The 27,281-nt window shown below is 38.9% G+C and overlaps 1 protein-coding gene across 9 annotated transcripts in view; it reads left to right on the top strand.

Moving 5' to 3' along the window:
* The window catches only part of PTK2 (protein tyrosine kinase 2), a 207,444-nt gene that overhangs the window by 148,835 nt on the left and 31,328 nt on the right, over nt 1-27,281 (top strand). For 4 of the 9 annotated variants that reach the window (XM_066991244.1, XM_066991243.1, XM_066991242.1 and 1 more), the window contains 11 exons: nt 4,993-5,076; nt 6,225-6,242; nt 9,908-9,964; nt 11,350-11,370; nt 12,426-12,523; nt 15,791-15,875; nt 18,697-18,797; nt 20,298-20,413; nt 21,956-22,056; nt 23,190-23,279; nt 24,474-24,678. In XM_066991244.1, coding sequence (XP_066847345.1) covers nt 4,993-5,076; nt 6,225-6,242; nt 9,908-9,964; nt 11,350-11,370; nt 12,426-12,523; nt 15,791-15,875; nt 18,697-18,797; nt 20,298-20,413; nt 21,956-22,056; nt 23,190-23,279; nt 24,474-24,678 — 976 coding nt within the window. Of the gene's footprint in view, nt 1-4,992; nt 5,077-6,224; nt 6,243-9,907; nt 9,965-11,349; nt 11,371-12,425; nt 12,524-15,790; nt 15,876-18,696; nt 18,798-20,297; nt 20,414-21,955; nt 22,057-23,189; nt 23,280-23,990; nt 24,179-24,473; nt 24,679-27,281 lie in introns of those variants that run through there. The other 5 variants (XM_048049049.2, XM_048049084.2, XM_048049089.2 and 2 more) reach the window with 5 other exon arrangements.

Genomic DNA, 27,281 nt, shown 5'->3' with positions numbered 1-27,281 from the left:
CAGAGGGGAGTAGTGTTCTAGGTGATGGATAGACCCAACTTTTATCTCCCTCTCAATTTATTTCTTCCTTTTACATTAAAAAGGAATTCTTTGTACTTGGCTGAGAGTGTGCACTCAGGAAACAGTAAGGCTAAACTATTTGCTGTGTGCAAATAGTACATCTAATTTGTAAGAAGCAACATAGGAGTTTACTATGATTTTATTGACTAGGTTTCCTGCTGTTTTGCTTGGAGTCGCCTTATTAAATGCTTTACTTTAGTCCACAGAAACTTACTTTGGCCAGCAGTTTGTTTTGAAATAGCAACCATTAGCCTTAGGAAGGTGATGCACGTATTTCCTGATACACATATTTCCAAAAATAATAATTTACCCCGTCAATTATATATTATAAGAAGTTCTTCATAAAATGAAATCAATAAAGCCTTAGTTAGCTTGCTCCACTCTTACATAAACCCTTTCTGACAAAGTTCTTTGGTTTCTTCTACCCCATCCTTGCTCACGTAAATATGAATAGGAAGAAAAAATATCAAACGATTGCATGCCTTAGTTAATCGTTGTGCTTCCTTTGCACTAGAAAATTCTCTGGCCATAAATTCTTTCAATTGTTGCTCAAATGTCGCATTATATGCAGAGCTACAGAATAGGGCAGAATACGTACAGACCGTGGGTGGGCTTATAGAATCATAGAATATCCCGAGTTGGAAGGGACCCATACGGATCATCGAGTCCAACTCCTGGCACCACACAGGTCTGCCCAAAAATTCAGACTATATGGCTAAGGGCACAGTCCAAACGCTTCTTAAACACCGACAGGCTTGGTGCTGTGACTACGTCCCTGGGGAGCTTGTTCCAGTGCGCGACAACCGTGAAGAACCTCTTCCTGATATCCAGCCTGAACCTCCCCTGTCACAGCTTGACACCATTCCCTCAGGTCCTGTCACCGGTCACCAGAGAGAAGAGATCGGCGCCTGCCCCTCCGCTCCCCATTGTGAGGAAGCTGTAGGCCGCGATGAGGTCTCCCCTCAGCCTCCTCTTTTCCAGGCTGAACAGGCCAAGTGACCTCAGCCACCTCTCATACGTCTTCCCCTCTAGGCCCTTCACCATCTTAGTAGCCATTCTCTCCAATAGTTTCACATCCTTTTTGAACTGTGGGGCCCAGAACTGCACGCAGTACTTGAGGTGAGGCCGCACCAGCGCAGAGCAGAGCAGGACAATCCCTTCCCTCAACCGACTAGCGATGCCGTGCTTGATGCACCCCAGGGTACGGTTGGCCCTCCTGGCTGCCAAGGCACACTGCTGCTGACTTGATCATCTTGAAGGCCTTCTCCAAAAGCCAAGACTGGCACTGGGATGTTCTGGTGCTGCTGGATAAAATGATGTGGCTGTGGGGAGGGAGCAGTGACTGGAGAGGTGATGGCGGGCACTGGCACGAGGCACAGGCCTGAAGGTTTGCTAGGGCTTGCCACGGGATGGTCTCAGCTCATAGCAGATGCTGGTTTTGCGGCTTAAGTATGTGTTAACATGGTGGAGCAAAATGAAGGGTGTTTAAACACACAGTCACTGTTTCAGATGTTAAGGCAAGCTGTTTAAGCCATCTAAGTAACAGATCCTAGGCCAGACCCCTTTAATAGGGAAATGGTAACTTACGGAGAAATTTGTCGCATCCTGTTCCCTAGCTGACATGGCTGTTGTTACTACAATTAGCATTTTAAAATTAAAGTCAAAAGGAGTAGTTTATCCAATGGCCTAAGTGTGTAATGATGCTGGTGTACATACCTTGTGCAGGAGAAAGAGGGTCTCTTGAAGAGAGCTTCGTTACAGGGATTGTAGGGTTTTAGCATCCTGAAAGAGGGGCTTCTTAGCCAGTTTCCAGTTTCCGTGGTGTATAAATCCACTCCTAAATATAATTCCACTTAAATCACTTACTATGTTAATTTCTGATTACGGCAGTGAGGCAGCATCGTAGTTCTTCTCTAAGGTGCTCTTTATGAGCAGATCTTGAGTTTGAGGTGGTTGCCACCCCACTTGTGTCATTTGGCTGCAGTTTAAATTTGAATGAAAAGTATGCTGTGTTGAAGGAGATATGCTAAAAGTTCACTTAAATTATGTCTGCATTAATAAATATATCGAATATGGTACAGTTTATCTATGAGACAGACTTCCAGTTGGTTATCTAGAACAAAATGAAACGTAGCAGGAGCCAACTGTCAAAACACAACAAACAGGAGAGAAGAAAATACTAAGTATATTTACCTGATTTCAGTATGACAACAATTAAGAATGTTCTTAGTGAAGACGATGTCAGCATGCAAAAGGGCTGGAATAGCTGTGAACGATGAGGATTATTCACAAGCAAAACTGTGAGCAAGGATGGAAAGACAAATAAGATTTTATTGAATCACTTCTGCTTGCAAAGCACAGTGCTTGCCCTGTTTGGTGATTCCTGTACTAAAAATGAAGGTATGCCCTGTGCTCAGCTCTGAAGGAGGTTCTTGTGTAGGGCTTACATTTCCTGGTTCCATTTGAATAAATTGATAGGGGGAAAAGGTGTTCTTTGTGCAAGGTTGTAAAGCTTTTTGGTTGTTGTTTTTTGCATGCTGATTTTATCAAATCAATCCAAAAAGATAATGCTGAAAAGTGCACGGAATTTTTTAAGATTAAAGAAAAAATACCTTGCTTCTTTTCATTCACAAAAAGGCCAAAATGAACTGTGGCGTTGGTTAAACTTCTTGTAGCCCCTCCTGTGCTCCTCCTTTGCGATCCATTCTCTTGATTTGAGCAGACACTTTTGTATGGCAAGAAAAATGCTCCTTGCATTGTTAGGTTTGTTTTTTTTTATTCTTTATGTATAAGCATACTTGCCTTGACAAATACATTCAGTTGATATTTCAGCTCCGTGGTACTTGTTTTACTTCAAAAACCTTGAAAATGCATAGATTTATTTCTTTCACAGATTTTTCTCTGGGGTTTTCTCAAACCGGTTCAGGAATGTATGACTAAAACAGAACGGGACGCTACGATTTCCAGCCTTCCAGTGCTGGATATCCTTATGAGGAGCTCCAGGAGCAGCTGCCCTCTCGCCTGATGGCTCCCTTTGGAGAACAGGCTACTGTGTACAAAGTGCTGTGGTCTTCTTGATGGACAGTAATTTTAGTGAATACTTAGTATTTGGGAGAGGAACTAACCAAAAAAAGAGTCAGGTGAGGTCTGTTTTCAGCAGCATTTCTAAACTTTATGGGCATCAGTGTGGAATGGCAGAAACCTGTCAGAGTACCATTCATTTCAACCAGGTACTCTCTAGGCTCCTAGAAAAGAGTTGCAACTTCTTTTTGAACTTAAAATGCCTCTTTACCAAAATAAACTTTTTCTGTAGCTAGACTGAAGTTGCAGTAAGTTTAAGACAAAGCATTCTGGATTTAATCTAGCAGAATAATTGCACAGGCTATAAGCAGTGGATCATTAACGTAAAGTTTCAAACACAGGAGACAAGTTGATCTGAGCATCGCTACTCATCGGGGCACGATGAATTCAACCCACCTTTGTTATTTCGAAGAGTGCTTCGTAAGAAATGGGCTGGTCTGGTTTCCATCAGCTTCTGCCACCCATGTGCTGATGTAGGAGTGACAACACTGTGACACTTCAGGCTTGAATTAGCCTTGTAGCCTGAGCAGATGGGTTGAGTTGAAGCATCTCTTCCCTTCGAGACAGCTCGCATTGCTTCCAGCGACTCTATACCTGTTCTTCTCTTTCACTGAAGTGTATCGTGTTCCTTTATTCTTATTTCAGTACCTTTTCAGTAGCCTCTTGAAATAGCTGTAGTATTTCTTCCTTTTATTTGTGGATGTCGAAAGCTTCGTTATGAACGTTACCCTTAGGTTTGTGTGCATGAAATTGAACGTGCTGCCTCCAGACTGGACAGTGAACACAGTTAATGCAGCTCTAAAGCATCCTGCACATCATCCCTCAAGCTCCAGGCACAAAAAAAATATGAGTGTAAGACAGTGATTTTTGCATAAATACAGCTGCTTTGGTGGTTCGAAGGTTTCCAGACTCTATTAGAAGTGTCAAGTTTTTTAAATAAAATGGGCTGTAGTTGTGCCCTTCACTGGGCTTCGCTCTCAAGTGGTAGCTGTGAGGGAGGCTTTGGTTGACTGGCTTTGTACATCACCTCTCCTATTTCCTGAGATAGAGGAGAGGGGGAAAAGGCGAAAGCAGAGGAGTGTTACAGATGCCAGGAGAAGTAAGAGAAGCAGCTACCCTGAGGTTTTAGCATCTTGCTTCCTTCTTTCTCACCTTGTGAAATCCAGTTTGTATGCTCTCAGAAATCTCTCGTCCTGATAAGCTCTTTGCTAATTCACTGAAGGGTGATGATGAGGAAAGGGGGACTATGCTGAATATCTCTTGGCAAGTCAGGTCTGGACTGGGCATAAAACTCCAGTGACTGATCCCATTTTATAATATGTGTCAGTGGGACAGAGTAACTGTGCTTTTCCTTGTTCTGTGTCACCGTGATATGTGGAATACTTGTTTTGTGTGAAGTTCTTCTCCCTGGGTCCAGAAAGTCAGTGCGTCCATGTTTCAGTCTGGTGACTGCCACTAAAGTCAGAATTTAACTACAGCACCTTCTAGGAAAACTTAGACAGGGAGCTTGCAAAAGTGCATTCATTACACGTCTGGGATGGATGGTGTCTGCGTTGTGAATGGGTGGTGTGTGTAGCTGGCAAAAGTGTTTTTTTTAAATAGATTCTAATCTCACTTTTAAAAAGTGAAATGAACGTAGCTTATTGCTGTAGAAAGGAATTTGTAGGAAAGTAACGGATGTGCTTTAGAGTTCCATAAACATTTGTATATCCATTTTGCGTATAGAGAACTGTAAAGTAAACCTTTATTTTTATGTTCATTCATTGTAGATGTTCTCTCCGGTCTCTTTTCTTTTATTTCCAAATAATTTGTTTCTGTTTTTCTCTTTTCTTTTCTTGCCTCTTTGTAAAGGAGTCAATCACTGTCAGCATAAAGTAAAGAAAGCTAGGCGCTTTCTCCCTTTCGTCTTCTGTTCCCATGAGCCGCCGCCTAAGGGTACTGCACTGCTCTTTGTATAGGCTGCCTTATTAACCCAAAAGCTGAAATACTAACTCAGTTACTGTTGGGTTTTTTTTGTTTACTACTTGAGCCTCAGGCAAACAGAGTTCCAAGAATAATTTCATTAAATTTCTGCTACCCCTTCGTCTCCTGTTGAATTGGATTTTCCTGCAGTCGCAAACTTGCTGGTCTCCATTTTAGTAGGGGACTTTATTTTAAACATTATATGCTACAATGACAAACGTATTCATATTTTGATTTGTATAGCTATGCAGGCCCCGTATACCCTTGGCGGGTTTTGTTGATATATTTTTCCTTCATTCTTGGAGCCCTGATACAGCATGCTCATGAATGAAATAGAATAGCAACAATAAGCATCAGCTAAGATCACTTTGAATTAAATACTGAGTACAGCGATGCTTGTGGCTGCATACTGGTTCAGCACTTGGGCTGGGCTGGTTTGGCTTCGTTAGGGGTAAGAAGAACCGGAGTAATGAGTGCATTTTACAATATTTTCCTTTTCTTTATAGATAATGTCCTAAAGTACATCAGCTTGTGCTGCGGGTGTTGGCGTGGAGTAGTGTCATTACCAGAAATGCAGGCCGTGGTGCTCATTTGCATAACTGCACTATGCTCTGTATAATTAATACTTAAATTAGAGGGTGTTTCTTATGTCTTAGCGATAGCACAGGAGTGTCCGTCCTTGGAAAATGTCAGCACCAACTCTAGTTAGCAGCAGTCCCATGTGTATGTGCAAAGCCAAAATGAAATGGCTCATCTGGCCGTAGATCTATTTCGTAGCAAAATTTTGAATTATAGCAGAATTTGTCAGTTCTTAACAATACCTTAGGAGAACTAGTTCCACTCCTGGATTTAATTTTTGTGAAATTTTGTGTTTGAAAGTCATTAACTCTGTCTCATTGTACAAGCTTCTCAGGACATATCTTTATCCTTGGGTTTTAGGTGAGAAGTCTTAAATTCCGCTACTTTTCTGGTTTCTCTTGAGTCAGGTATATAAGATAACTGCAGTCTGAATACTTTTGGATTACTCATGAATTTAATAGTATATTTTCCCCTCCCCTTCTCTGTCCCTTCTCTCTCCCCCTCTGTTTTTCTCTCTCCTTGCATGCCACCTGGATCTGCAGATGAAATTAGTGGGGACGGTAATATGTTTTCTAGTCTGTGTGTTACTAATATGCAATATGCAACTCTTACATCCACATACCACTCAATGCGCATTTCAGTAATCAATTTTACACACATTTTAGTATTAAAAAGCAGTTCTGCATTGGACTTGAGCCAATAAACATCGTACTTTACAGGCTGTGCAACTAACACTTTCTGCTAAACTGGAAACGAAAAAGGAGGACCTGTTTCAAACACACAGGGATATGTGGTATTGCATGCGTTTGCAAAGGGGGCTCTGGCATGATGCAACGAAAGTTTCTAGGTTTTCAGGAGTGTCCGTTCAGTTTGATTTAAATGGTTATATCACAGATTGGGTTTGGTCGATGTTCAATGGCTGTAATACAGCATGGGAAATGAATCCACTAAGTGATGCTTTAAAGGCCTGGTTGCATCATATTGCTCGGTAATCCACTACTGCTCCGTGCATTAAAGAAGCTATACTTGAGGGATTGATTTAGATTGAATATATGAAATATTAATCAGGTTTCAGCTACTCAATCTACTGATTTTAAAGAGAAATTTAATATTTTCCTTCAAAAGTGTGACACCGTTGTTATAAAATATTATCCTCTCTAAACATTTGAAGTCTTTTTTTTTCCCTGGCAATATTCACTTGCTATCCTCTGAAAACAAGTCTGTTTTTTACCAACAACAAAAAATATTTTAGCTATTTTTCTAAAGGATTTTATCTGATGTTGGAAAAAAAAATCAAACTGATAGACTGGTGTATGTGTCTTTATTCATATAAGTAGGAGGTACTGCTTTTTATGTTCTTTTAATTTGCAAAAGAAGGCAATGAGAAGAAATAGAGATAATGTCTTGTGGTCTTCCTCTTATTAAACTGTCAAGGGGGTGTATAAATTCTTGTCTGCTTTCTCTCTTTCAGATATAAATCATGTTAAGATAATACTAGCTATTACTTAGAAATAGTAATGTGTTTCTTAAAAACTCAGTGTTTTATTTCTGTCATAAATTCAGAAACTGCATTTCAGATTCTAACCTTGCACTGATTTTTATTGGTGTTTACCTTTTAAAAAATAAGGGCTCTGAAAAGAGGATAAAAAATCATGAGAAAGAGAATTTCAAAGAGAGGGTTAAAATAAGGAAAGAGCTATTATGGATGTGATACTGATTTTTTTTTTCATACTCTTTAATAAATACATTCAGATTTAGTAAGGTTCGACTTGGCTCACCCCCATATATCACTGACACTATGTTTGTCCAGAAGTGGCCTGCTCATTTCTTTCATCTAGAATAATCCAAGCCTGCAGAGCCTCGCCCAGCTGGGTTTTGCTGTATTCTGGACCGTCTCTTGGCAGACGTGGTCGGGGTCTTAACAGGCTTGGTCATCGTCTCTTACCGAGTGACTGCAGTCGTGGGGTAAAGCAGCAAGCGAGGGAGGTTGGTTACCCTTGGTGCAGAGCACTTGGAGCACATCACCTGGATTGAATTTTCCTCTAATTCCAAGAAATGATGCCAGACATGGATTGGAATCATTTTTTGAGTTCTCATTATATATTCCCCTCCCGAGTGTTAAATGCATAACAAGAAATACTGAGTTAATTGCATACATCTTATTTATTTGGATTGGCTACGAAGACCCTTTTCGTTTCAGGACGGTTTGGGGCAGTGTCTCAAAACCATGTAAAGCGCTCTGCAGTGTTCCCTTAATGCTTTTATTACGAATGAACTTCATTAATTTAAAACAGGGAGATGAACAAGCCAAGTCATTTATCATATTTTATAAGCCCTGTCCCGTAATCTAGTGTGACAAAGGTTTTCTTTTTCTAAAGAAGTGTGGCACCACTTTTGTTTGTAGGCTTTTAAAATTCTTCTTGAAGATGTTTGTATATTTCATTCAGCCCATTTTTTATACATATATGAAGGACTCTTTGCTATTGTCCTCAAATAACAGCTTGTAACAGTAGTTGAAAGTTAAAAACATCTTACAGAATAGTGCAAGGAAGCAGAGTGATCCATCCCCGTTACAGTGGTGTAACACTTAACATTTTCTTTCAAACGGATGCTTTTCAGATCAAGCAGGGGCTTTTCTACAAAAACATTAGTTTATATCAGGAGGAAAAAACATGCCAAGAGATCAGCGCCTCTGGGGTATGCTGCCTGTTGTGACTTGGGCGCTGTCTTCAGATTTCATTGAATTTTCATTAGGTGGCTCTGTTTTGCAGTGTCCTAAATAGAAATTGCTTAGCACAAATTTAAATGGCATAAAATTTCCTGATTCTATTTTTACAAGACGTGGTACAGGTGTATGACAGGAAAATCGCTTTCATTTTCTTTTAGTAGTACGAAGTTAGGATCATAAATCTCCATTTAATTCTACATTTAATTACTGAAGTGTGTTGAACTTGAGAGGTTACGGGGACCTCTAGTTTCCTAGTTTTTGAGTATTTAGTTTGCCTGAAAACTTGTTTATGTACCTGTAAAATACTTAGGAGCCTTGCTCTGGTTTCAGAAGTGGCTTAATTTGATTGAAATGAGGGCTGCTGCCAAAAGGGATCATCCAACCTTTGCTTTGTCCCATTCACCATTCAGAAACCGTACCTTTAGAAACGATGCAAAGGACGTGTAGGAACATACATATGCTCCAGGGCAGAAGGGGAAAAAAGGGGAGCAAATCATGCCTTTCAGAGGCAGCCCAATACGTGATCGCCTGAAACCAACCATGAAAACCTCAGACTGGACTTGAAATTGCTCGTTTTCGAGAATTTCCGTGCATTTAAAGTTGGTGAATAGAATGTGCCTGGCAGTGAGTAAGGATCTCACTGTTGTGGATTGGTTTTGTAACCCCTGGAAGAGTTTCTAACCATGACGAAATGACCTCCACGCACTGGAAGAAGCTCTTTAGAGCAAGAGAAAGACCTTCTGATGGGGCTTGATGCCATTTAGACCATTTTGAGAACTGGTGGTGTAAAAGCCCTAAGTCTTAAACAGGGGAAAAAATACACTGTCATTTTTCTGAAAACTTAGAGAACTGGACGTTTTCAAAAGCAGTCCATGAGATGCCGGTTCTTGACAGCAAAAGTGATAGTGAAATCTCTGCTAAACAAAGGAAATTGAGAGCAGTACAAGAAAAATGGGTCTGAGGCAAGATTGTGACCTAAAATACTTCTACGCTCCAAGAGACGCTACAGAAAATTGCTCACCTTTGCCACATTGGCAGCGGGTAGATGCTGCCCTGGAACATCTTTACTGGCTGTTTTGCTTGTTTGACATCAAATACTAGCAAGCTACTATTCACATTTTATTGAAGATGAAGCAATTTAATCCATTAATAACGTTTTATCTTTCCTGTGGTGGGATTTGCTGTTAAAAAGGTTTTCTTCTGAAGTCAACAGTTGAGATTGGTTTCAATTACAGAACTTAGACTTTTCTGAATCCGAATGAATCTTCCTTTTATTCCTTGGTGAATGCATCTACGTGACGTAGTATAATTGGCAGGGGTCATTACCATACCATAAATTATGCATGAGCAAGTTTTATTCACGCTATTGTGAATGCGTCCCGGCGCTGTTGAAGGGGGGGGGGTTGTTGCATATCACCCTTGATAAATTGGAGATACTGTTTTGGAGAATTGTTTTCATCTGCTTTTCCCGAAATTCTTCAATTCCTCCCTTTACAGAAACAGATGACTATGCAGAGATTATAGATGAAGAAGATACTTATACGATGCCATCAAGTAAGTATGAGAGTTAACGGGAAGTTTTTGTCTGGCAGCTTCTTTGGTTTAGCAAGGAGTGAATCTTAGATTTCAGGCTTAATGTGTGTGCAAAGAAAATATTCTTGATGGTGTTCTAAAAACTCAGATTCAGTGTCTTTCAAGTTCAGGTTATGAAGCAAACAAAAACAAGTTCTTCAGTATTTTTTGCTGATGTCAGTGACTTCACAGAGAACTTCCTTTTATGTCTCTAAATACAGAGTTTTTTATGGTGGTGCTGAACACAATGCACAAAGAAAGAATGGATAAGATTTGTTTAACAAGGGCAAGGAATTTAGAAAGCTGCTGCATATTGCTCTGTAACCGTATCTCATCCTTGCTCTGTGTCAGACTTGCCGCTCTCTAATTCCTTGGTAGAAAAAAGTTGTCTGTACCACATGCAATTTTGTTAAAGATGAAAGACTTTGGGAACAAAAATAAAAATGCAAAGTTCTTTTGAGTCTTCATCTTTGAAAGCAAAAAAAGATCATGCATTAGCCACTGCAAGGATTTTCTTACAGCATATTTGAATTAAGGTATAATCTTAAACAGGCAGGGCTAGCTAATTTAACGTGAAAGTCCAGAATGCTGATTTTAACAGCTGAGTGCACAGCTTAGAGTTGCGTTTTGGCAACCTAGGATTTCTCCAGAAGTAGGCAATCAACTTGGTGCTCAGACCTGCAAAAATGTCGGGTTTGGCTAGTGTAAAAGGGGAGGGTGGTGCTGAACTGGTACCATGTTCTGCTGAAGAATGATACGTATATGGAAGGATTTCTACAGGTTTCCATGTGGCAGGAATGCTCCATAATCACTTCAGTGTTCGCAATATAGCATACTGCTGTGGAAAATATTTGAAAAGCAAGAATATATGTTTTCCAGAAATAAACAATGTGTTTCGAATGTCTTGCAGTAAGTCACTACATGATTCTACTAAAATATTTGCAGGAGCAAAAAAGTACTGTGATAAGTTATATCCTTTATTTTTTGTGAACATATTAACTCTGTATGATTTTTTAAAATCTTTTCATTTAAACTCTCTTGGAAGTAATTACTTGTGGTCCCAGCCCTGGATGATGCTAAACACTTAAGTATGCCTTCAATTCAAAGCCCATAAGATGGGCTGTTCGAGAGAAATCCATGAAGTGAAGCGCTTTGCTTGGATTGAAGTGGGTTCAAGTGTTCAGCTCTCACAGGACTGAGGCAGTAAGATCACAAGAACAGACCCGTGACTTCTGCTAATGTAAACTTAAAATTGCATCAGTATATTTCTTCTTTTTTTTTTAATGTTAAAAAATGTTTGTCCTTGCTTTGATTTCAAGAAGCTATATCTAAGTAAGCATTTGATTTTTCTCTTAATTGCACTGCAGAAAGCTATGGAATAGATGAAGGTAACAGGAGACCCTTTCCCCATCCCTGTATGCTTGCAATTTGGAATGATGTGGAATTTTTAAGTTTACTATTCACTTTCATTTAATAAACATTTATTTATAGTTAAACCAGCTAGCTTTGGGATTTTAAAGAGGAAAATGCAATACTTAAAACAAGAAATGAAAAAGGCATTTATCATTGTATTATCCAGCTCTAGGTGACATTATTTCTGTAGTGTTAATGAAGACAAAATAATCAGTCACGAAGTCCTAAGCTGGTAGATTATATTTTTTTCTCTGAATAAAATAAGTAGAGGTGAAAACATATACTGTACGTGCTTTTCTGCTAGTCCTGAAATATTTTTCCTTGTCTGCTAGAAATTAAATTGCAAATGAAGTAATTCAGTTGCAATTGATTAAATGTTTTGCTGAAGTACCGAGACGTTTTCATCAGAAATATTCTCAGTCTATTAAACAATGGAATTAACAAAATTGCATAAGTTGCAAAGCATTATATCAATTTTACTCCAATTACACACTGATGGTGGTGTAGTGCACTCAAAATTTTGCTCTTTCATTTTCTCTTTGTTTGCCACGCTCTTGTTTCTGTATTTTTTTTCTTGCAGTTACCTCTTTAAAAATTCTCCTGGCTCATTTGATGGTTCCAAGATCTAAAATATCACATAGTGGAGTTCTCTTAAACATGTAAAGGCACGTGGGCTAAGCCTGTGTTTATTATCATCTGTATTGCCCTAGGCTGTTTGTGTTCTTTGTCTTTTACTAGCTATAATTAAGAAAGACTTAATTATGTCTATTGCAGTGAAATAAATAATGCATAATAGTTCATTAACAAATCAGATTTATCAATTCCTTTTTCATTGCTTTGATTCAAACGTCTGTTTAAGAGGTTTCCACTGTGTATATGGCATTTTTATAGGTTGGTGTGCAGCAGATGTTAATCTTAGTTATTCATATGTGAGACATTTGAGTGACTTACTTTGAGTTTGGTATCTTGTGGATTGTTCATTTGCTCTTCATCAGAGATCTGATGTTTTAAGTGCATTATATTCTTGTAGCCAGAGATTATGAAATTCAAAGGGAGAGAATTGAGCTGGGGCGCTGCATTGGTGAAGGACAATTTGGAGATGTACATCAAGGAGTTTACATGAGTCCGGTAAGCCTTACTTCTGAAGTAAATCACAGACAAACAAAAGGTTTCTGGTTTAAATAAATAAATGTATGCCTCATATGCCTTGGACTGTGTCTTCCAGAACAAGTACATGTTGACTCTGTGGTTTATCAAAATAATCAGCATGTAGTGCATATTTTTCAGTTTGCAGGTATGTAAAAAAGGAGCTCCAGAGTGGCTTCTCTGCTCCTATATCCCTGGTTTTTTTTTTACAGATAAGGAAATGAATCAAAAATGCCAACTAAATTACTCAGGTCCTTATCAAAGCCACTGGCAGAGTTGGAATTCCAAGTCATTGCTTTTAAAACCCAGCAATACACTTCTTCGAGTGTGTCCAAGCATGGGAAGCATGAACTCTGGCCATACTCTGTTGAGTATTCAGTGCTCTAGAACTTTTTTTGGAAGTTTAAAACAGTATCTAAAGGTGTGAAGCCTGAGCTCTGTTTAGGTCCAGGATTCAGTGCAGAAGCTGACATTTGTGTCTGGTTAAAGTAATCTAACTTAATCTAACTGTGCTGAAATATAGAGGAGAAATTGTAGTCTGTTATGCTGGAAGGGCAGTAGCCTACAACAGAGGGACAATAACATTGAAAAATATGTCTGTTCCAGCAGTAAGCATCTCTCTCTCTTGCTCTCTAGTTTATATGTTAATAAATCTACTACTTTTTCTTGAAAGAAAATGCTGTCCACCTCTATTATTTTTTTGTCTAGGAAAAAATTGGTTTTGTTAAGTCAGTGTGTGTCTGGCAGATTTTTGAAACTGATTACGTTCTTTAAGGAATGTTTTACCACATACAAGGAACTTGAATATGTAAAGGGATAATAGTAAGGTATCATTACATTTTTATGTAGTAGTCATAGATTGAAACGTAAACTTCTGGAGGAAATGGTACGACAGGTAAAAAATCAGCTGCAATAACACGATAGCCTTCCCATATTTGTATGTATTCAGCTCACATGTAAAAAAATTGGGGTGATTTCTGGCTTTTCATTCTGTTGGCTCAAATTCCAATCTGAAAATCGTATTTATCCCTGTTCATTGGACTTGTAAAGTTCTTACTCTATTGATTGTGCAGTATCCACATCTTCTAGAAGGCTGCTTGCTACTAAATATTCCCGAAAGACCACAACCAGCCTGCATTTATAGCATGCTGAATGAAAAATGTATGCATACATATACATACAGGATCCTATTGCTCAGGTGTAAGCTGTTCAAATAAGACCGTCTTTAAAGGCTTATTTGCTCTGGAGTTAAGCCAAAGGTGTCATTTAAAATGGCGATGTTTGCTGCCCACTGAACAATCTGGTACCTGTCTGTTAGATCCTCGCTGTTTTGGCTCCGTATCCAAAAATAAAGCATCAGCAAAACCCTGATAAGAGCCCTCTTTCTGTATGTTATTGTGCTGCGTATCTGGAGTCTTTGGTGGCCTTAGGCACTAAAACTCTTCCTTTTGATGTTACTACTGATACATAAGACGTTGAAAAACTCTGTCTGTAGCCCGAGGAGAGAGGGATTGGTCTGGCAGGGCTCCAGAGGACTCTTCCAACCCTGATTTTTGAATCCTGACTTCAGAAGGGAATAAAATCTTCATTTACCACCAGGTTTTCAGTCGGTTTATGGCCATGTTTATGTATGAGAGAAGATTTTTGAGCAACATTTTCATGCAAATTCAACCTGAAGAGCTATGTTGTGACTGACTTAGCAAATGGATATGAAGCCTGCAAAATACAAATATTCTAATTCTGGTAGCACTTGTGCATAAAAATGGATTTAAAATAGGACAAGGATGTGCAGACACAGGACAATTCTGTGAGTGCTGGGCTCTCACAGGCCTTAAAAACCAGGCCAGGACACGCGTTTACCCTGTGCCCCTTTGGGGAAAAGGTGGTGTGTAATTTTCCCGTTAGAATCATAGAATCACCAAAGCTGGAAAAGACCTTCAAGATCATCTGGTCCAACCATCACCCTACTACCAATGTCGCCCACTAAGCCATGACCCTAAGCACCAGGTCCAACCTTTCCCTAAACACCCCCAGGGACGGTGACTCCACCACACTATTCCCAATTTGAAGGAAGTCATATAAGGCCCTGGTCAGGCCCGGATCAGGATTAGTTGTAAAACACTTCAGCTGCTTTCAATCCATGAAGAATTCATCGGAGTGACGTCTTAGCACGGCGTGGAGCAGTGGGGACGTGCCGTGTTGCTGTGCTGGAAGAGCTTGAGCTACCTGTGGTGGAGCAGCTTCTGCTGGGCCCATGCAGAGCTATTCTTGTCAGAGCTAGGAATACACGAGCTTTCCGGCTTGTAATGGAGGTTACTCACTTGATAAATCGAGATTTAAACTTTTAAAATACCATTTTCTAAGTAAATCGCAGTGTTTTGAATTCTACTGAAGCTCAAATGCCTAAAGCTTCTTTACAAAATAAAAGGCACTTCCAGCTTCTCCATGCTGTCTGGGACTTAGAAAAGGAGTGTTTGTAGAAGACACCGAAGGAAGAGAAGATGAAAGATGCCGCCTGAGCCAGGAGGCCTCCTTTGGGCTTTCTTAGAGCTTCTCATTTTTCTTATTCAGAGGACAAGCAATCAGATGCTAAAATCTGTTTCTGATTTTGAATACATGTGTTGTGTTAAATCAGTTTAAAGCACTCGATGTAACTGATTGTGAAGCTAATTTATAAAATATTTCACTTCCCTTTGGAGTTTGAGCTCAGTTGAAAAGTTCAATTAGTATGCATCCTGTTAGCAATCTGCTTAGTAGGAAGGATTTGAGTCAGTCAGAATTACAGCCAGTCTTTGCACTGCACAGCCACAAACGGTCCTTTATTTGGCTTTCCAAGTTGCTTGCTTGCAGAAGCCAAGTGTGTTTTTCAGGCATGTATCTACTTGTTTTCCTTTGCTTTTGCTAAATATGCTCATAGTTTACTATCCTCAGTAGCCCTGGAACACTTGTAGTACTACTCACTTAAGTCAGTCATCTTTTATCACAATTTTTGTTTGAATTAATATACTTTAAATCAGATCAATTTTTCCAAGGCTCATTAGATACAAATGTACACTAAGTGTCTTGCTTACAGTAATATTTTATCATTGATATTTGCAAAATTAACTATTTAACTATTAACTATATTAACTATAAATTAACTATTAACTATAAATTTGCACAATAACTGAAGTACTAGAATTTTACAGGACTTAGCTTTTGGTGGGCTGAATTTCAGTTATTTTCAGTATTTCTATTAATGTGTTTCAGGAAAATCCGGCTATGGCTGTTGCAATCAAAACTTGTAAAAACTGCACCTCAGACAGCGTTAGAGAAAAATTCTTACAAGAAGCCTGTGAGTATTAAATTATTTCTTTCGGGGTAGCTTCTGTAAATGGTCCTTGGAAAGACTTTGCAGCCATCTGTGCCAGAAACTTCTGATACTAATTTAAATGTTTTCTTAATGTATAACATGAGCTTTGTCCTCTCCTGCAATATGTGCCAGGAAAACTGCTTTATATCCTGGCATTGCCCGTGTGTATGATTATATGTGGATTATTTGATTTTCCAAGTTGATCAGTGATATCTGACTCCTGGTAGACTTCAGAAACAGTTTTGGAACATCAGAGATCTGATCTTCTATTTCCTTCTCCTCAATGAATTTTTAAAATAAAATCAGGTAGCATTTGTTTCAGTGTGGTACACTACCTTTAGAAGGTCAGGTTGTTGTTCTTGTTAAAAAAAAGTTGCTAAAACATTATGTCTAATTCTTACCTGTTTTGAAATTTCAGAATTAAAAATTCTAGTAGAATAAACAATTCTTCTAAATAATTGCCCACAAATATTGCATTCCCAAAACATATCTTTCATACACGAGGAAGGCTTGTTGTAGAGAATACCAACAGAAAACTTTTGAAAGAATATTGTAGGTGCCGATTTCCATAATGTTTGGTTTTGTAAGCAAATTATGGTATGAGACATAGACCTTAGTTTTTGCTTATTATACTCCACTATTATGTATATAAATCTTGTAAAGGTATTGTGTTATAACAATAAATTAATTGGTTATAGCCGGATGTTACTGTATTCTCTTACTCAGTAGTCTTTTGTTTAAGAATTTTTTCTGATTGTTCGGAAAACATGTTCATAGCTAATGGCTTATTATTTTTGAATGTCAGATTTTTCTTAAATTACTATAATTCTTTCAACTACCTATCTAGCTGTTGGAAAAGTAAATAGCACTGTTTATAGTAATAACAGCAGTCAAAGGTAGGCGGCTGTCTCTTAACAACATAGAAAATAATTGCTCATTGAATGCTGCTTGTTAGACCTTGAGCTCAACAGATCAGGAAATACCCGCAGAGTAGACAGGTAAATAGTGCTTTTCAATTTTGTTTTAATCATCTTTCTTCCTTTTTTATTATAATTCCATCCATTCCCTTCCTCTTGTTTGTGTTCAGATTGCAAACTCTGAGAGGACACTGCCACTTTGTAAGAGCACTCAGAAAAAGCCCAAATCCAACATCTAGCCAGAGTTTCACTATTTCACTAAAGAGCTTCATGCATTTTTTTTTCCTTTAATAACACATACATATGTAAACCCTGCAGATTCAGAACTTCTAAGTATGACGTAAAGACAGCTCTAGTAGTTTGGGGGTTTTAGTTGTTCACAGTGGATTTTCCAGTGCTGAAAAGATGCTGTGTTGATTCTTGCAAGAAGGAAGACAAACTGCCTGGGGTTTGGAGATCTTCCTTGATCTTCCATGGGTCTTGGTAAATTGCTCCTTTCTGCAAGTGGTTCATTCCTTCTGGAAAGGGAATCCTGCTCTTGGCTCTAGAATCTTGATGGCAAAATGAATTTTTGAGTTTTTCAGTTAACATTGATTGAATTAGTCTCTCAGATATATTTTCCAACAATGGAATATATTATGCTTAAGACCATAAGAAGTATAGAAATACGTATGTTGGTTTCCTCCCCATCACTTTGTCTTCGCACTTCATTTCTACATCAAAGAAGCAATATTTTCATGTTGTAAAACATACTGCAAATTTCACTGAGTTAGATTAGTATAAGAGAGCCCTAAAGGTAAATAATCGGTGGTGTTTTGGTATATACACTTTATTTATCAATATTTTAATACTGAAGTAGGGTTCAGAAAAACTTCCCTCTCTGAAATTCCTTTTACTTCAAAAGTGAGGAGGGGAGTTCAATGATTTAGGAACCTAGTCTCAATTCATTGTGGTGTTTTACCAGTTTTTATCACCCAGTTGGCATGTCACGGCACGTTCTTTATTCCTGTTCATTAATGTGTTAAGCTAGGTCCTCGATAGGGTTGTTTGTTTTATTGATTCTTTTCCTGATCTATTCATAGCACGTTAATATTTTAAAGAATATGTTCTTAGTCTCCCTCTCTGCAGTAAAATATATTAGTGAAATATTGTGGGATTAAGTAGCATTGTCCAAGGGTTTTTCTTGGGATTTTTAGTGTTGCAAGAGGTATTGGTTATACTGCTGATGTGTATCAGAAGTAGAATTCAGAGATCGTCAGAACGTGAATCCAAAACCACCTGCTGTTTTAGCTTATAATTAATTAAAAGCCAAAATACATCTTTTCTGATTCTTTTCAAATTCTGTGTGAACTGAAGCAGACTTGCCAGTTTGGTAATTGCTGTGTATTTCTGTTGACAGCATACACTGTAAATGTAAAAGAGAGACTACTTTAAGATTAAATTAAGGATGCTTGTTGTGCGTATGTTGGAAGATAAAAACGTAATCAGAGGACTGATGTTTTGTTTAACCTACCAAATAGACCTCCCCAGAACATTAATAAGCATTTGTACATCTTATTGCATAAAATATACTGACTGCGCTGCTGAGACTGAAAAGTTAATTAAGCCCATAGAAAATAAAATCAGATGTGAACTTAATCATCAAACGAGGTTGTGTGTCTATGCCATAAACTGACACATTTTTTTCAGACATTGAGTTATACATACTGGTTTTTCCTTCCTCCTGTTCCAACAGGTTAATAGGTTGTACAGGTTAATAGGTTGTACACTGGACTGGCAGGTCAGTGTGTTCACTTACATCATGCTCAGCCAGGGCAGAACTTATTTATTATCTTCAAAAAATATAAGTTTTATGGGGCACATTAACTTCTATTTTCTCCTTTTAGTAACAATGCGTCAGTTTGATCATCCGCACATTGTGAAGCTCATTGGAGTTATTACAGAAAACCCAGTCTGGATAATCATGGAGCTCTGTACCCTTGGAGAGGTATGAAAATTTCCCCCGTGTCTTTGGTTACCCCTTTTAGCTTTGCAAAAGACTGAAAAAATCACTTATCACTACTAACCCAAAGGCAAACTCCTCAGGCATGATATCACACTTGTGGTAGAATTATGGACTCAGACCCAGGAGCGGCAGGATTTGACCTCACTCCTCCACTAAGGCAACTGCATCAGCTCGTACCAAAGGGATTTAGTCATAGCTTTCAGAGAACTTCAGTTGCTCTTGCAGAGTGAGAGAGCATGACCTGTGTCAAGTCAGATGATGGTAACGAGATATAAACAGCATTTGCGAGCATGCCTTCTGGAAGAGAAATTATGTGGTACATCTTCTGTTCCTAAAAGGTGGCAGTAGTGGCTTGTGTTGTGTGAGCAGCAATTGAAGGAAACTATAGCACAGAGGGTTTGGGAGGAGGGTGGAAGTGGGGTACATAAAACCATCCGAATTTCTTTCCCAGCCTTGAACAGATGTTTCTTGAAAAGTGAACATTGCATATGAAAGTGAGCAGGTTTGTTATTCTTAAGCAAAGATGGCTTGTGACATATTACTGACAGTAGTTAGAAACCAGGATTTTTCTACCTTTTGGAAGCTTCCCGAGTAATACTGCGATTTTCCTTGGAATACTGAATTTATTATGTTTCTCTTTCTGTATGGAGTCTGCAGCAGAGACCTTACATACGATGACTTTCCTCATTATCACGTCATTCGGCTGAATGGTTTAAACAAAACTAGAGCTCAGGTTTTTGAAACTGGTTTGTTTCCTTTGAGCCACGTATATCTGAAAATGTGAGCTGAAGTAATATTTCATTCTGTAAGACATTTTAATTATCAACGTGCAGTACATTGTCCAAACAAACAAAAAAAGGCAGAAAAACTATAGTGCAATCATTTTCTGTCTTTTCCAGAGCCCAAATTACTTTTTAAAGCCTTGTTTTAATTTTTAAGGTAAATCTAGTGCCACTTTCTATTAGATCCTAACTGCCTTTTACTGGGAGTATAGTTTATAAAATTTCTGCATTGATAGTGGCTACTCTGAGCTAAATGCCTATACCTTAGCAATTATAAATGCAGAGTAAAATTCATGCTCCTCAAACAATATTCGTCTAATCAGTATTCAGAGTTGCTGGATACTGTTAGGTCCCGAAATCATTTAGGACAAAAACTTGCACAGTTCTCAGGGGAAGGACTCATAAAAAGACCAGGAGCACTTGTCTCAGCAGCAGCATATGCACTCAGCCTTCAGAAGGAGCCTGAATGCAATGCAGAAATGTTTTCTTGATTGGGCTAACAGTTTCCACACAGAAAAAAATACTTGGATTTAACCCAGTTGGGCTTTTTCATGAGTGGTTTTCTGTTCTCATCCTGTCTAAAGGGAAAGCAGGCCTGTTGACACTTGTGTAGACTTTACAATTTGAGATATGTCTTGTTTAAATCTGTTATCTTTTTTTTTGTCCTGACTTCTTTCCTTTTTTTCCTTTGTGCAAAAAGTTGAGATCGTTTTTGCAAGTAAGAAAATACAGCTTGGATCTGGCCTCCCTCATACTCTACGCTTACCAGCTTAGCACAGCACTTGCTTACTTAGAGAGCAAAAGATTTGTACATAGGTAAGCCTATATATACACACGTGTGCATGTTTTTATATGTAACTACTTGAAATTTTAGAGAATGAAGCATGTCCTAGATTACCAGATTGCTTGTTGGCAGTAATTCTGGTACTAGATACACTTGCCTGAGTGAAGAGACTTAATATGCATAGTTTGATCCTTTAAGCTTCATTTTCATGTTTCTTTTCCTTGGCTTATGATGAATGTGTAGCAGCAATACTTTGACACTCCTAAAATCCGTTTACGTGTTTTTATGTCTCTCTCCATATCAGTATGGCATTTTTTTTTTGACGCTGCCAGCAAAATAACACCCTTTTCAAGAGTGACACCTGCTGGCTCAGCCCTAGATTGACTTGGAGATGGTGCCTGATTTTAATCAGAATAGATTTCAGCTGAGTTGTTGCTTTGTGGTTACAACATCTTTTCAAACTGCTAGTCAACTGTAATCTTCCCAATACAGAAAAGTAAAACAATGGGCAGCTGGCTTCTTAAGCAAAGAACAGGGAAAACAAAGTATTTATAAAATAAAAGTTCTTGCTTAACCAGAAAGTGAACCTAAATTTCTTTCTGGATGTGTTTTTAATTTTCTTCCCTTTGAATTCCTCCCTAGGGAGAAAAGACTGATTTTAGCCTCATGTTGTATGCAATTAACAGTAAACAGAATTCAAACTGCCATGAAACATTTTGGACTTGAACTTTCTATTTGTGCTTAAACATTTAAGTTCAAGTTGCATATATATGATATATATTGTACATAGATACATACATGTACATATGAGGTATGTATATAAAAATATTGTAAATTATAGACCCTTACAATTGTTAGAGATATTTTAATTTTGGCCAAGTAGCTGTTTATTTTTAACTCTACCAGTAAAAATTTTGACAGATAACTTAAGCGTATTGTACTGAAATGGGAGAAAGCACCGTTTCAGGTTGCTTTGTTTCACTTCTCAAATCTAAATCCATCAGTCTGCACAAATGCAGGCTCAACAAACAGGGCTTGTTGTCTCACCTGGGAGACTGTGAGAGGTGTCCAGGCCTTGCCAGCAGCCCTGTGGTACCGCTAAAACTGAGCTCCTTGTTACGAAGCCACTGCCAGGACTGAGACCTTAAACCGTTTCCTTGCCTTTCCAGTGTCAGGAGGCAGGTTTTCTTCTTTCCATTAATTCAAACTGCCAAAACTTGTTACCCTGTGATCTTTAAATAGAATCATAGAACAAAATTTTTTCCTCTGATGTGTTGACATTGACGGTTACGCTTCAGGATGACAGATATTACTCAAAAGGACCAAATGTGTTAGAACATTTCTTTAAGCTTCTCAGAATCAGTAGACAAATATGTAGACTTTTTTTTTTCTGTATATACCTGCCCAAACTGTAGAAGAATAATTTGGTCTTCTCAAAGGAGTTTGATACTTCTGGGCTTTAATAATATTTTCCAAATGGTATTTTACCACTCTTAAGTTTTTAATAGTTAATAATTTAGTTAATAATTTAATAGTTCTAATAATTTAGAAATAGTGTCTCCTCTATTTGGCAGGGATATTGCTGCTAGAAATGTGCTGGTGTCTGCCACTGACTGTGTGAAATTAGGTGACTTTGGTTTATCCCGATACATGGAAGATAGTACTTACTATAAAGGTAAGTTGACGTTAAGTTTGACAACTGCTTGAAAATTTAGTAGATGGCAGTAAATTCCTACATATACGGTTCAAGAAGACAAATCACAGAATCTGATTTAAGTTGCAAGAAGTAGGAAATGTAGGTTACATTCTGGTTTTTAGGACAAGCATACAGTACTTTTTTCACAATTTTAAGAAGGTTCTCCGCATTCGAGTCCTGAGATAATCATATTAATGGCACAATCTAAGTAGCCTACAGTGATTTTAAGGCTACCTACAGATGTTTGAGTTTGCATTGTCGTTGTATGCTGCATACTCACAAATGCCACTGGTCTGGCAAGATTCAATACAAAACATACTTGAAATTACTTTTTTCCCCCCATTTTGCATGGAAGACTGAGCTTAAGTGGCTCCAGCAGCTGTGAGATGTCCTTCAGTGCCTGATAGGGAAAAACAGGCCATCTCTGTTCTCCTGCTATGTGGTGCCGAACTGCAACATTTAAATCTGGTGCATATTATGTAGCTGTCTTTACAAATTTAATCTTCAATGAATTTCGAAGTTACAGTCATGTATTTTAAAAATCCGTTATCTGTCCTTGTACGCTTCAGTATGCTTCCTTGTTTCACTTGTCTCATTTCCCTCCGAGCTACTTACAGTTGATTTAATTGCTGAGAAGGTGAGGAATGTTTTTGACGTGGTCATTTCCTGTTGTGCTTTTGGTTTTTTTTGGGGGGGGGTTGGGGAAATGCTTTGTTTTGGAGTTGTTGTTTTTTCTGTTTCATGTAAGGCCAAGCAAGCTACCCTTATTTTGCTCAGTCATTTACAAACACCTGTTCCCTAGCTGAAAATTTGTGACAGTTTCAGACTTCGTACCAGTGGGTTCTTAACCACAATAGTTGCATTTTGAATTAAGAATTGACTTAAAATAAGAAGGAGCTTAATCAGTCTGTATATTTTTGCAAAGTGCTGTTCCCCTCCCTCTCTAGAGGATGACCAGCAGAACTGGCCAGGTGGCACAGAAATCTCATGTACAAATTTGATAGTTATTCGCTGGAGATGGGTTTTGCCTGTAAATTATTTCCCTGGGGAGACAGAGCTGCTTGAGCACAGCAGTGGAAATAACAGCCTGCCTTGTCTTGCCTTCCCCGTAGCTTCCAAAGGAAAATTACCTATCAAATGGATGGCTCCAGAGTCAATCAACTTCCGACGGTTTACCTCAGCTAGCGATGTGTGGATGTTTGGTAAGTGAACCCAAATGGTGCGGCTTTTACTGTCCTGTCCGAGAAGTTCAGTGTTTTTAATTACTGTAAGATGAGTAATTTCCAGATACTCGGCTGTTTTTATTGTTCTTTCGGAAATTCCGGTTTCTTCTAGCACCTTTTCTCTCTCTGTATTTTTCTTTTTTTTTTTCTACATAGTCAAGTTTAGGCTTAACTTTCAGGAATATCCTGAAACCCCGATCTTTTTTCCCTAAATATGCATGTTTTTTCTATGAATCTGATCACCTGTGCTCGAGCTAGAGTCTATAGAGTGCTGCTGTGGACAGACAAAACAAAGGCTGCGTAAAGGAGCAAAGACGATGAGACTTTAAGTAAGAGCAGTGTTCACCCTCTTCGCAAACTGAAGCGTGATTTTTTTTAAGCAAAGGGTATGTGATTTTTACTTGTTTTATAATAGTATGAAGAAAAGTCTAGTGTAGTCAGAAGAATTAAGCCTGTGGAACATTCTGGCTGATCTTAAACTGACAGACCATTTTTCCCCTTTGTGCTTTTTAACATAGTTTCAGCAGAAACTGTTTTATTACATAGTTTCAGCACCAAAAAAAAATGGGATCGGTGCCAGCGTTAAAACACCCTCAAAGTGAAAATACACTATGCAAGTCGAAACAGGCCAGTTGGAACTAGTCAAAGGGAAAAGCAAATACAGCTCATTCTACTTCAAAAAAAAAAAAAAAAGAAGAAGAAGAAAGAAAAGTAGATTTGAATATGAGCAACCATTCTGATTTACAATAGGTAAAGCGTAGCTAAATGTGAAGCCAGGCTGCTGTGAGCCAGCTGTGGGTCATGCTTCCTCATAAATAGTTCTGGTTGGTACTGCGTGCGTAATCTTACTACACATCCCTCCTTGCTGCTGTCAGCCGGTAAGTAAAAATTGATTCCCTGGCTATATGTTTTAGCAGAAATCGCATTGTTTGGCTGTACGACTCAAGCCAAGTACTCTGGGAATTTCTAACATGTAGTATTCCTGAGCATAGCAGCTCTGAAAGGAGGCTTTTGTCCTTTATTTCAGTCACCGTTCTTATTAAACCTCCTTTCTTCCCTCTTAAAATCAAGGCTTTGTGTGCTGGGGCTGGAGGAAAGGTTTGCTTTCTTTTCTAACATTTTTTTTTCTGTTTGCTCACACAGAGGAAATGTTTTTTTGTGTGTGTTCCCCAGGTGTGTGTATGTGGGAGATCCTCATGCATGGGGTAAAGCCCTTCCAGGGAGTGAAGAACAATGATGTAATTGGGCGGATTGAGAACGGTGAGCGGCTCCCCATGCCTCCAAACTGCCCTCCTACCCTCTACAGCCTTATGACCAAGTGCTGGGCATACGACCCTAGCAGACGACCCAGGTTTACTGAACTTAAAGCACAACTCAGGTAGGGTTTTACTTCTGAAAGGTCATTTCCTTGTTCAGAAATATTTGCTTTTGCTATACCTTCCATTACGGTGTTTTCTTTCTGTCAAAAATGCAAGGCTTTATCTCCAGGGGGCCAGGTTGGTGATACTTTTTTTGGAATTCTGGACCTTATCTGTTGGAGAAAATCAAACTAGGCAATGAATTCAAATAACTAGAAATATGAATCATCTTTCTATGCCAAGAAAAAATCAGTTTTTTACTAGTAATTTGTTCATAATTTTAGCTATATATTCTACAGTTCTCAGGGGGGGATAGAAAGAATTCAGAGTGATTACCTAGTCAAACATGTAGTATGCAGTTTTGGGGTACAAATGTGTATTTTCCTAAAGAAATGAATCACCAGGTTTCACAGTAGATGCTTTGAAATTAGACATCTGAGCATTTTCAGTAGAACATGCAAAATTTTGAAGTGCTGCTGGAAGTCAGTTTTATAATATATCTAGCACACAAGTTCCCTGTGGCATCTCTTTTTTGTGCAACTGTGGAGCCTGCAATAAATGCATTGTAATTAGCCAGGACTTACTCTGCCCTTTGTAAAATGGGATGGCCCACCTTTTGTCTATCTTGCAGTAAGTGTGACTACACACTTGACACCAGTCTAAATTCACAGCACAGCATATTCTGCAGTATTTTTTTCCAGAGTCCGTATACCCATTTCTCCAGCCACAGGACAAGGGTGATATTTAAACTTTGAAACATTCCTGAGATATCATATAGAGAAGTTTAATATTTGTGTCCACTTTTGTGATTTTCTGAGTGCTCGGTATCTATTTTGCCTAAGTCAACATGTGAAGGCTTCAAACAACGTGTAGGTACTGTACAGCTGTAAATTGCTGAATTCGTTGTGATTCATTACCAAGTTCTTCAGTTTTAGCTGACATCTTTTTTTAAAGTTGTGCTTTGTGGTGTGTTTTGTTTTCGTAACATAATATGTGCTGTCACTGGATGTTTGTGTTAGAAGAGAATTCACAGGTCATTAAAATAAGAGGCAATTTGAATATAATTTTGATGCTGTTTCAAAGTTGCTGTATGGATAACTTTTCCTGTAGCTGCCTTTTAAGTTTTTTTTTTTCTTCTTCAGTAAAATGTTCCACTGTCTGTTACTCTGGGAGCTCCTGTGTAAACTTAAAATGTACATATCTAGAGAAGGACATACCCTTCTCAGAAGGACCTTATAATATTATCTGTGTAGAGTTAATCACACAGGAAGGAATGGCAGGCCTGGGTAGGGATTATGAGGAGAAGATAGGACTCAGTAGTATGGTTTGGATACTAGGTGGAAAGTGCCAATTCTTTATTTTTTTTCTTCCTCTGGAAGGATAGGATTCTTTTCAGTTTGTAGTCAGATTGTAGTGATAACTGGCTGGCACAGAGGAGAATGAAGCCCTAAAAAATGTGAGTAGGAAGATGGCTGTGATGTGTAAACCCACCATGGGAGGGTACCTCACCAGCAAGGGAAGGAAAAGTGAGTTTGTTGGGGTCTGAAGAAAATGTAGACTACGCAGAGAGACAGAGCAAAGGCAAGAATGGCCCTAACAGCATGAGTCAGAAGAGGAAAGAGAGGAAAAGGTATCGCCAAATAGACACGATGGACCAATGCCCGAGAACCTGGCTCTCGTCAGAAACGCACAGGCAAAGGGTGAGAAACAACAGCCAAAATCTGCAGCAAGGCAAGTTCTGATCATTTACCAGGAAAAATGTTTCCCAGAGTGCATGAATAAGCACTGAAGCTGGTCGCTCGGAGACTTTCAGGCCTTGCCTGGAAAAGGCTCTGAGCGACCTGACCTCACTGTGCATCAACTTTACTGGGAGATTGGACTGGAGACCTCTGGGAGTCCCTTCCAACCTCAATGGTTCTCTGATTCTGGATGAAAAATGCACCAAGGGGGGGATTTTTTAAACTTTTTTTTCCTCCTCTTGTCATGCTAGGAGATTTGAAGCAGCGTTCAGAGAACAAGCTCTCTCCTGGGGCCGCTGCAACCCTAGCATCCAGTTTCTGTTCTCACCAAAGCGAAGAATTTTCTGCCACTCCAAAATGGTGACCTTTCCCTGCTGGAAGTCAGGCAGCACAGTTGTCCTCAGGGCTTCTTCTCGCTGCTCGCAGAGTCAGCCTCTTGTCAGAAAGGTTGCCAATTCCCGCATGGCGAGGCAGTCTCAGGCAACGAGGAAGGATTGCGTTTCAAAACTCCAATTCCCATGAACTTGCAAAAACAAGCCATTTCCCTGGTGGCCTTTTCTGTGTGGTGTGGCTGCTGCTCGTTCTGGATAGGAGCCAGGGTAGTTTTTTCAAGCTGAGAGCAGACTTTGTTTGCCTAAAGCCAACGATACAACACTGCAGCATTCCTCCCTTTTTAACGACAAAGACCGTGGCTTTGGGAAAAAACTGCTTTTCTGCGTCTGAAGTAGTACTGGTGGGAGCACGAATATTTCATCTGTTCTCGGTTTATTTGGTGCCTTACCCGTTTTGTAGTGACATCTGCTTTGCACAAACTTTACTTGCAGCTGCTTGCGCCACGCAAAGATGCTGATTTCTGTAGAATTTGTATAGTGTTATTAGGGGGG

Source organism: Anser cygnoides, chromosome 2, assembly GCF_040182565.1.
Source record: "Anser cygnoides isolate HZ-2024a breed goose chromosome 2, Taihu_goose_T2T_genome, whole genome shotgun sequence".
Classification (NCBI taxonomy): Eukaryota; Metazoa; Chordata; class Aves; order Anseriformes; family Anatidae; genus Anser; species Anser cygnoides.
The sequence above is the reverse complement of the archived record's forward strand: the minus strand, read 5'-3'. Positions and strand labels throughout refer to the sequence as shown.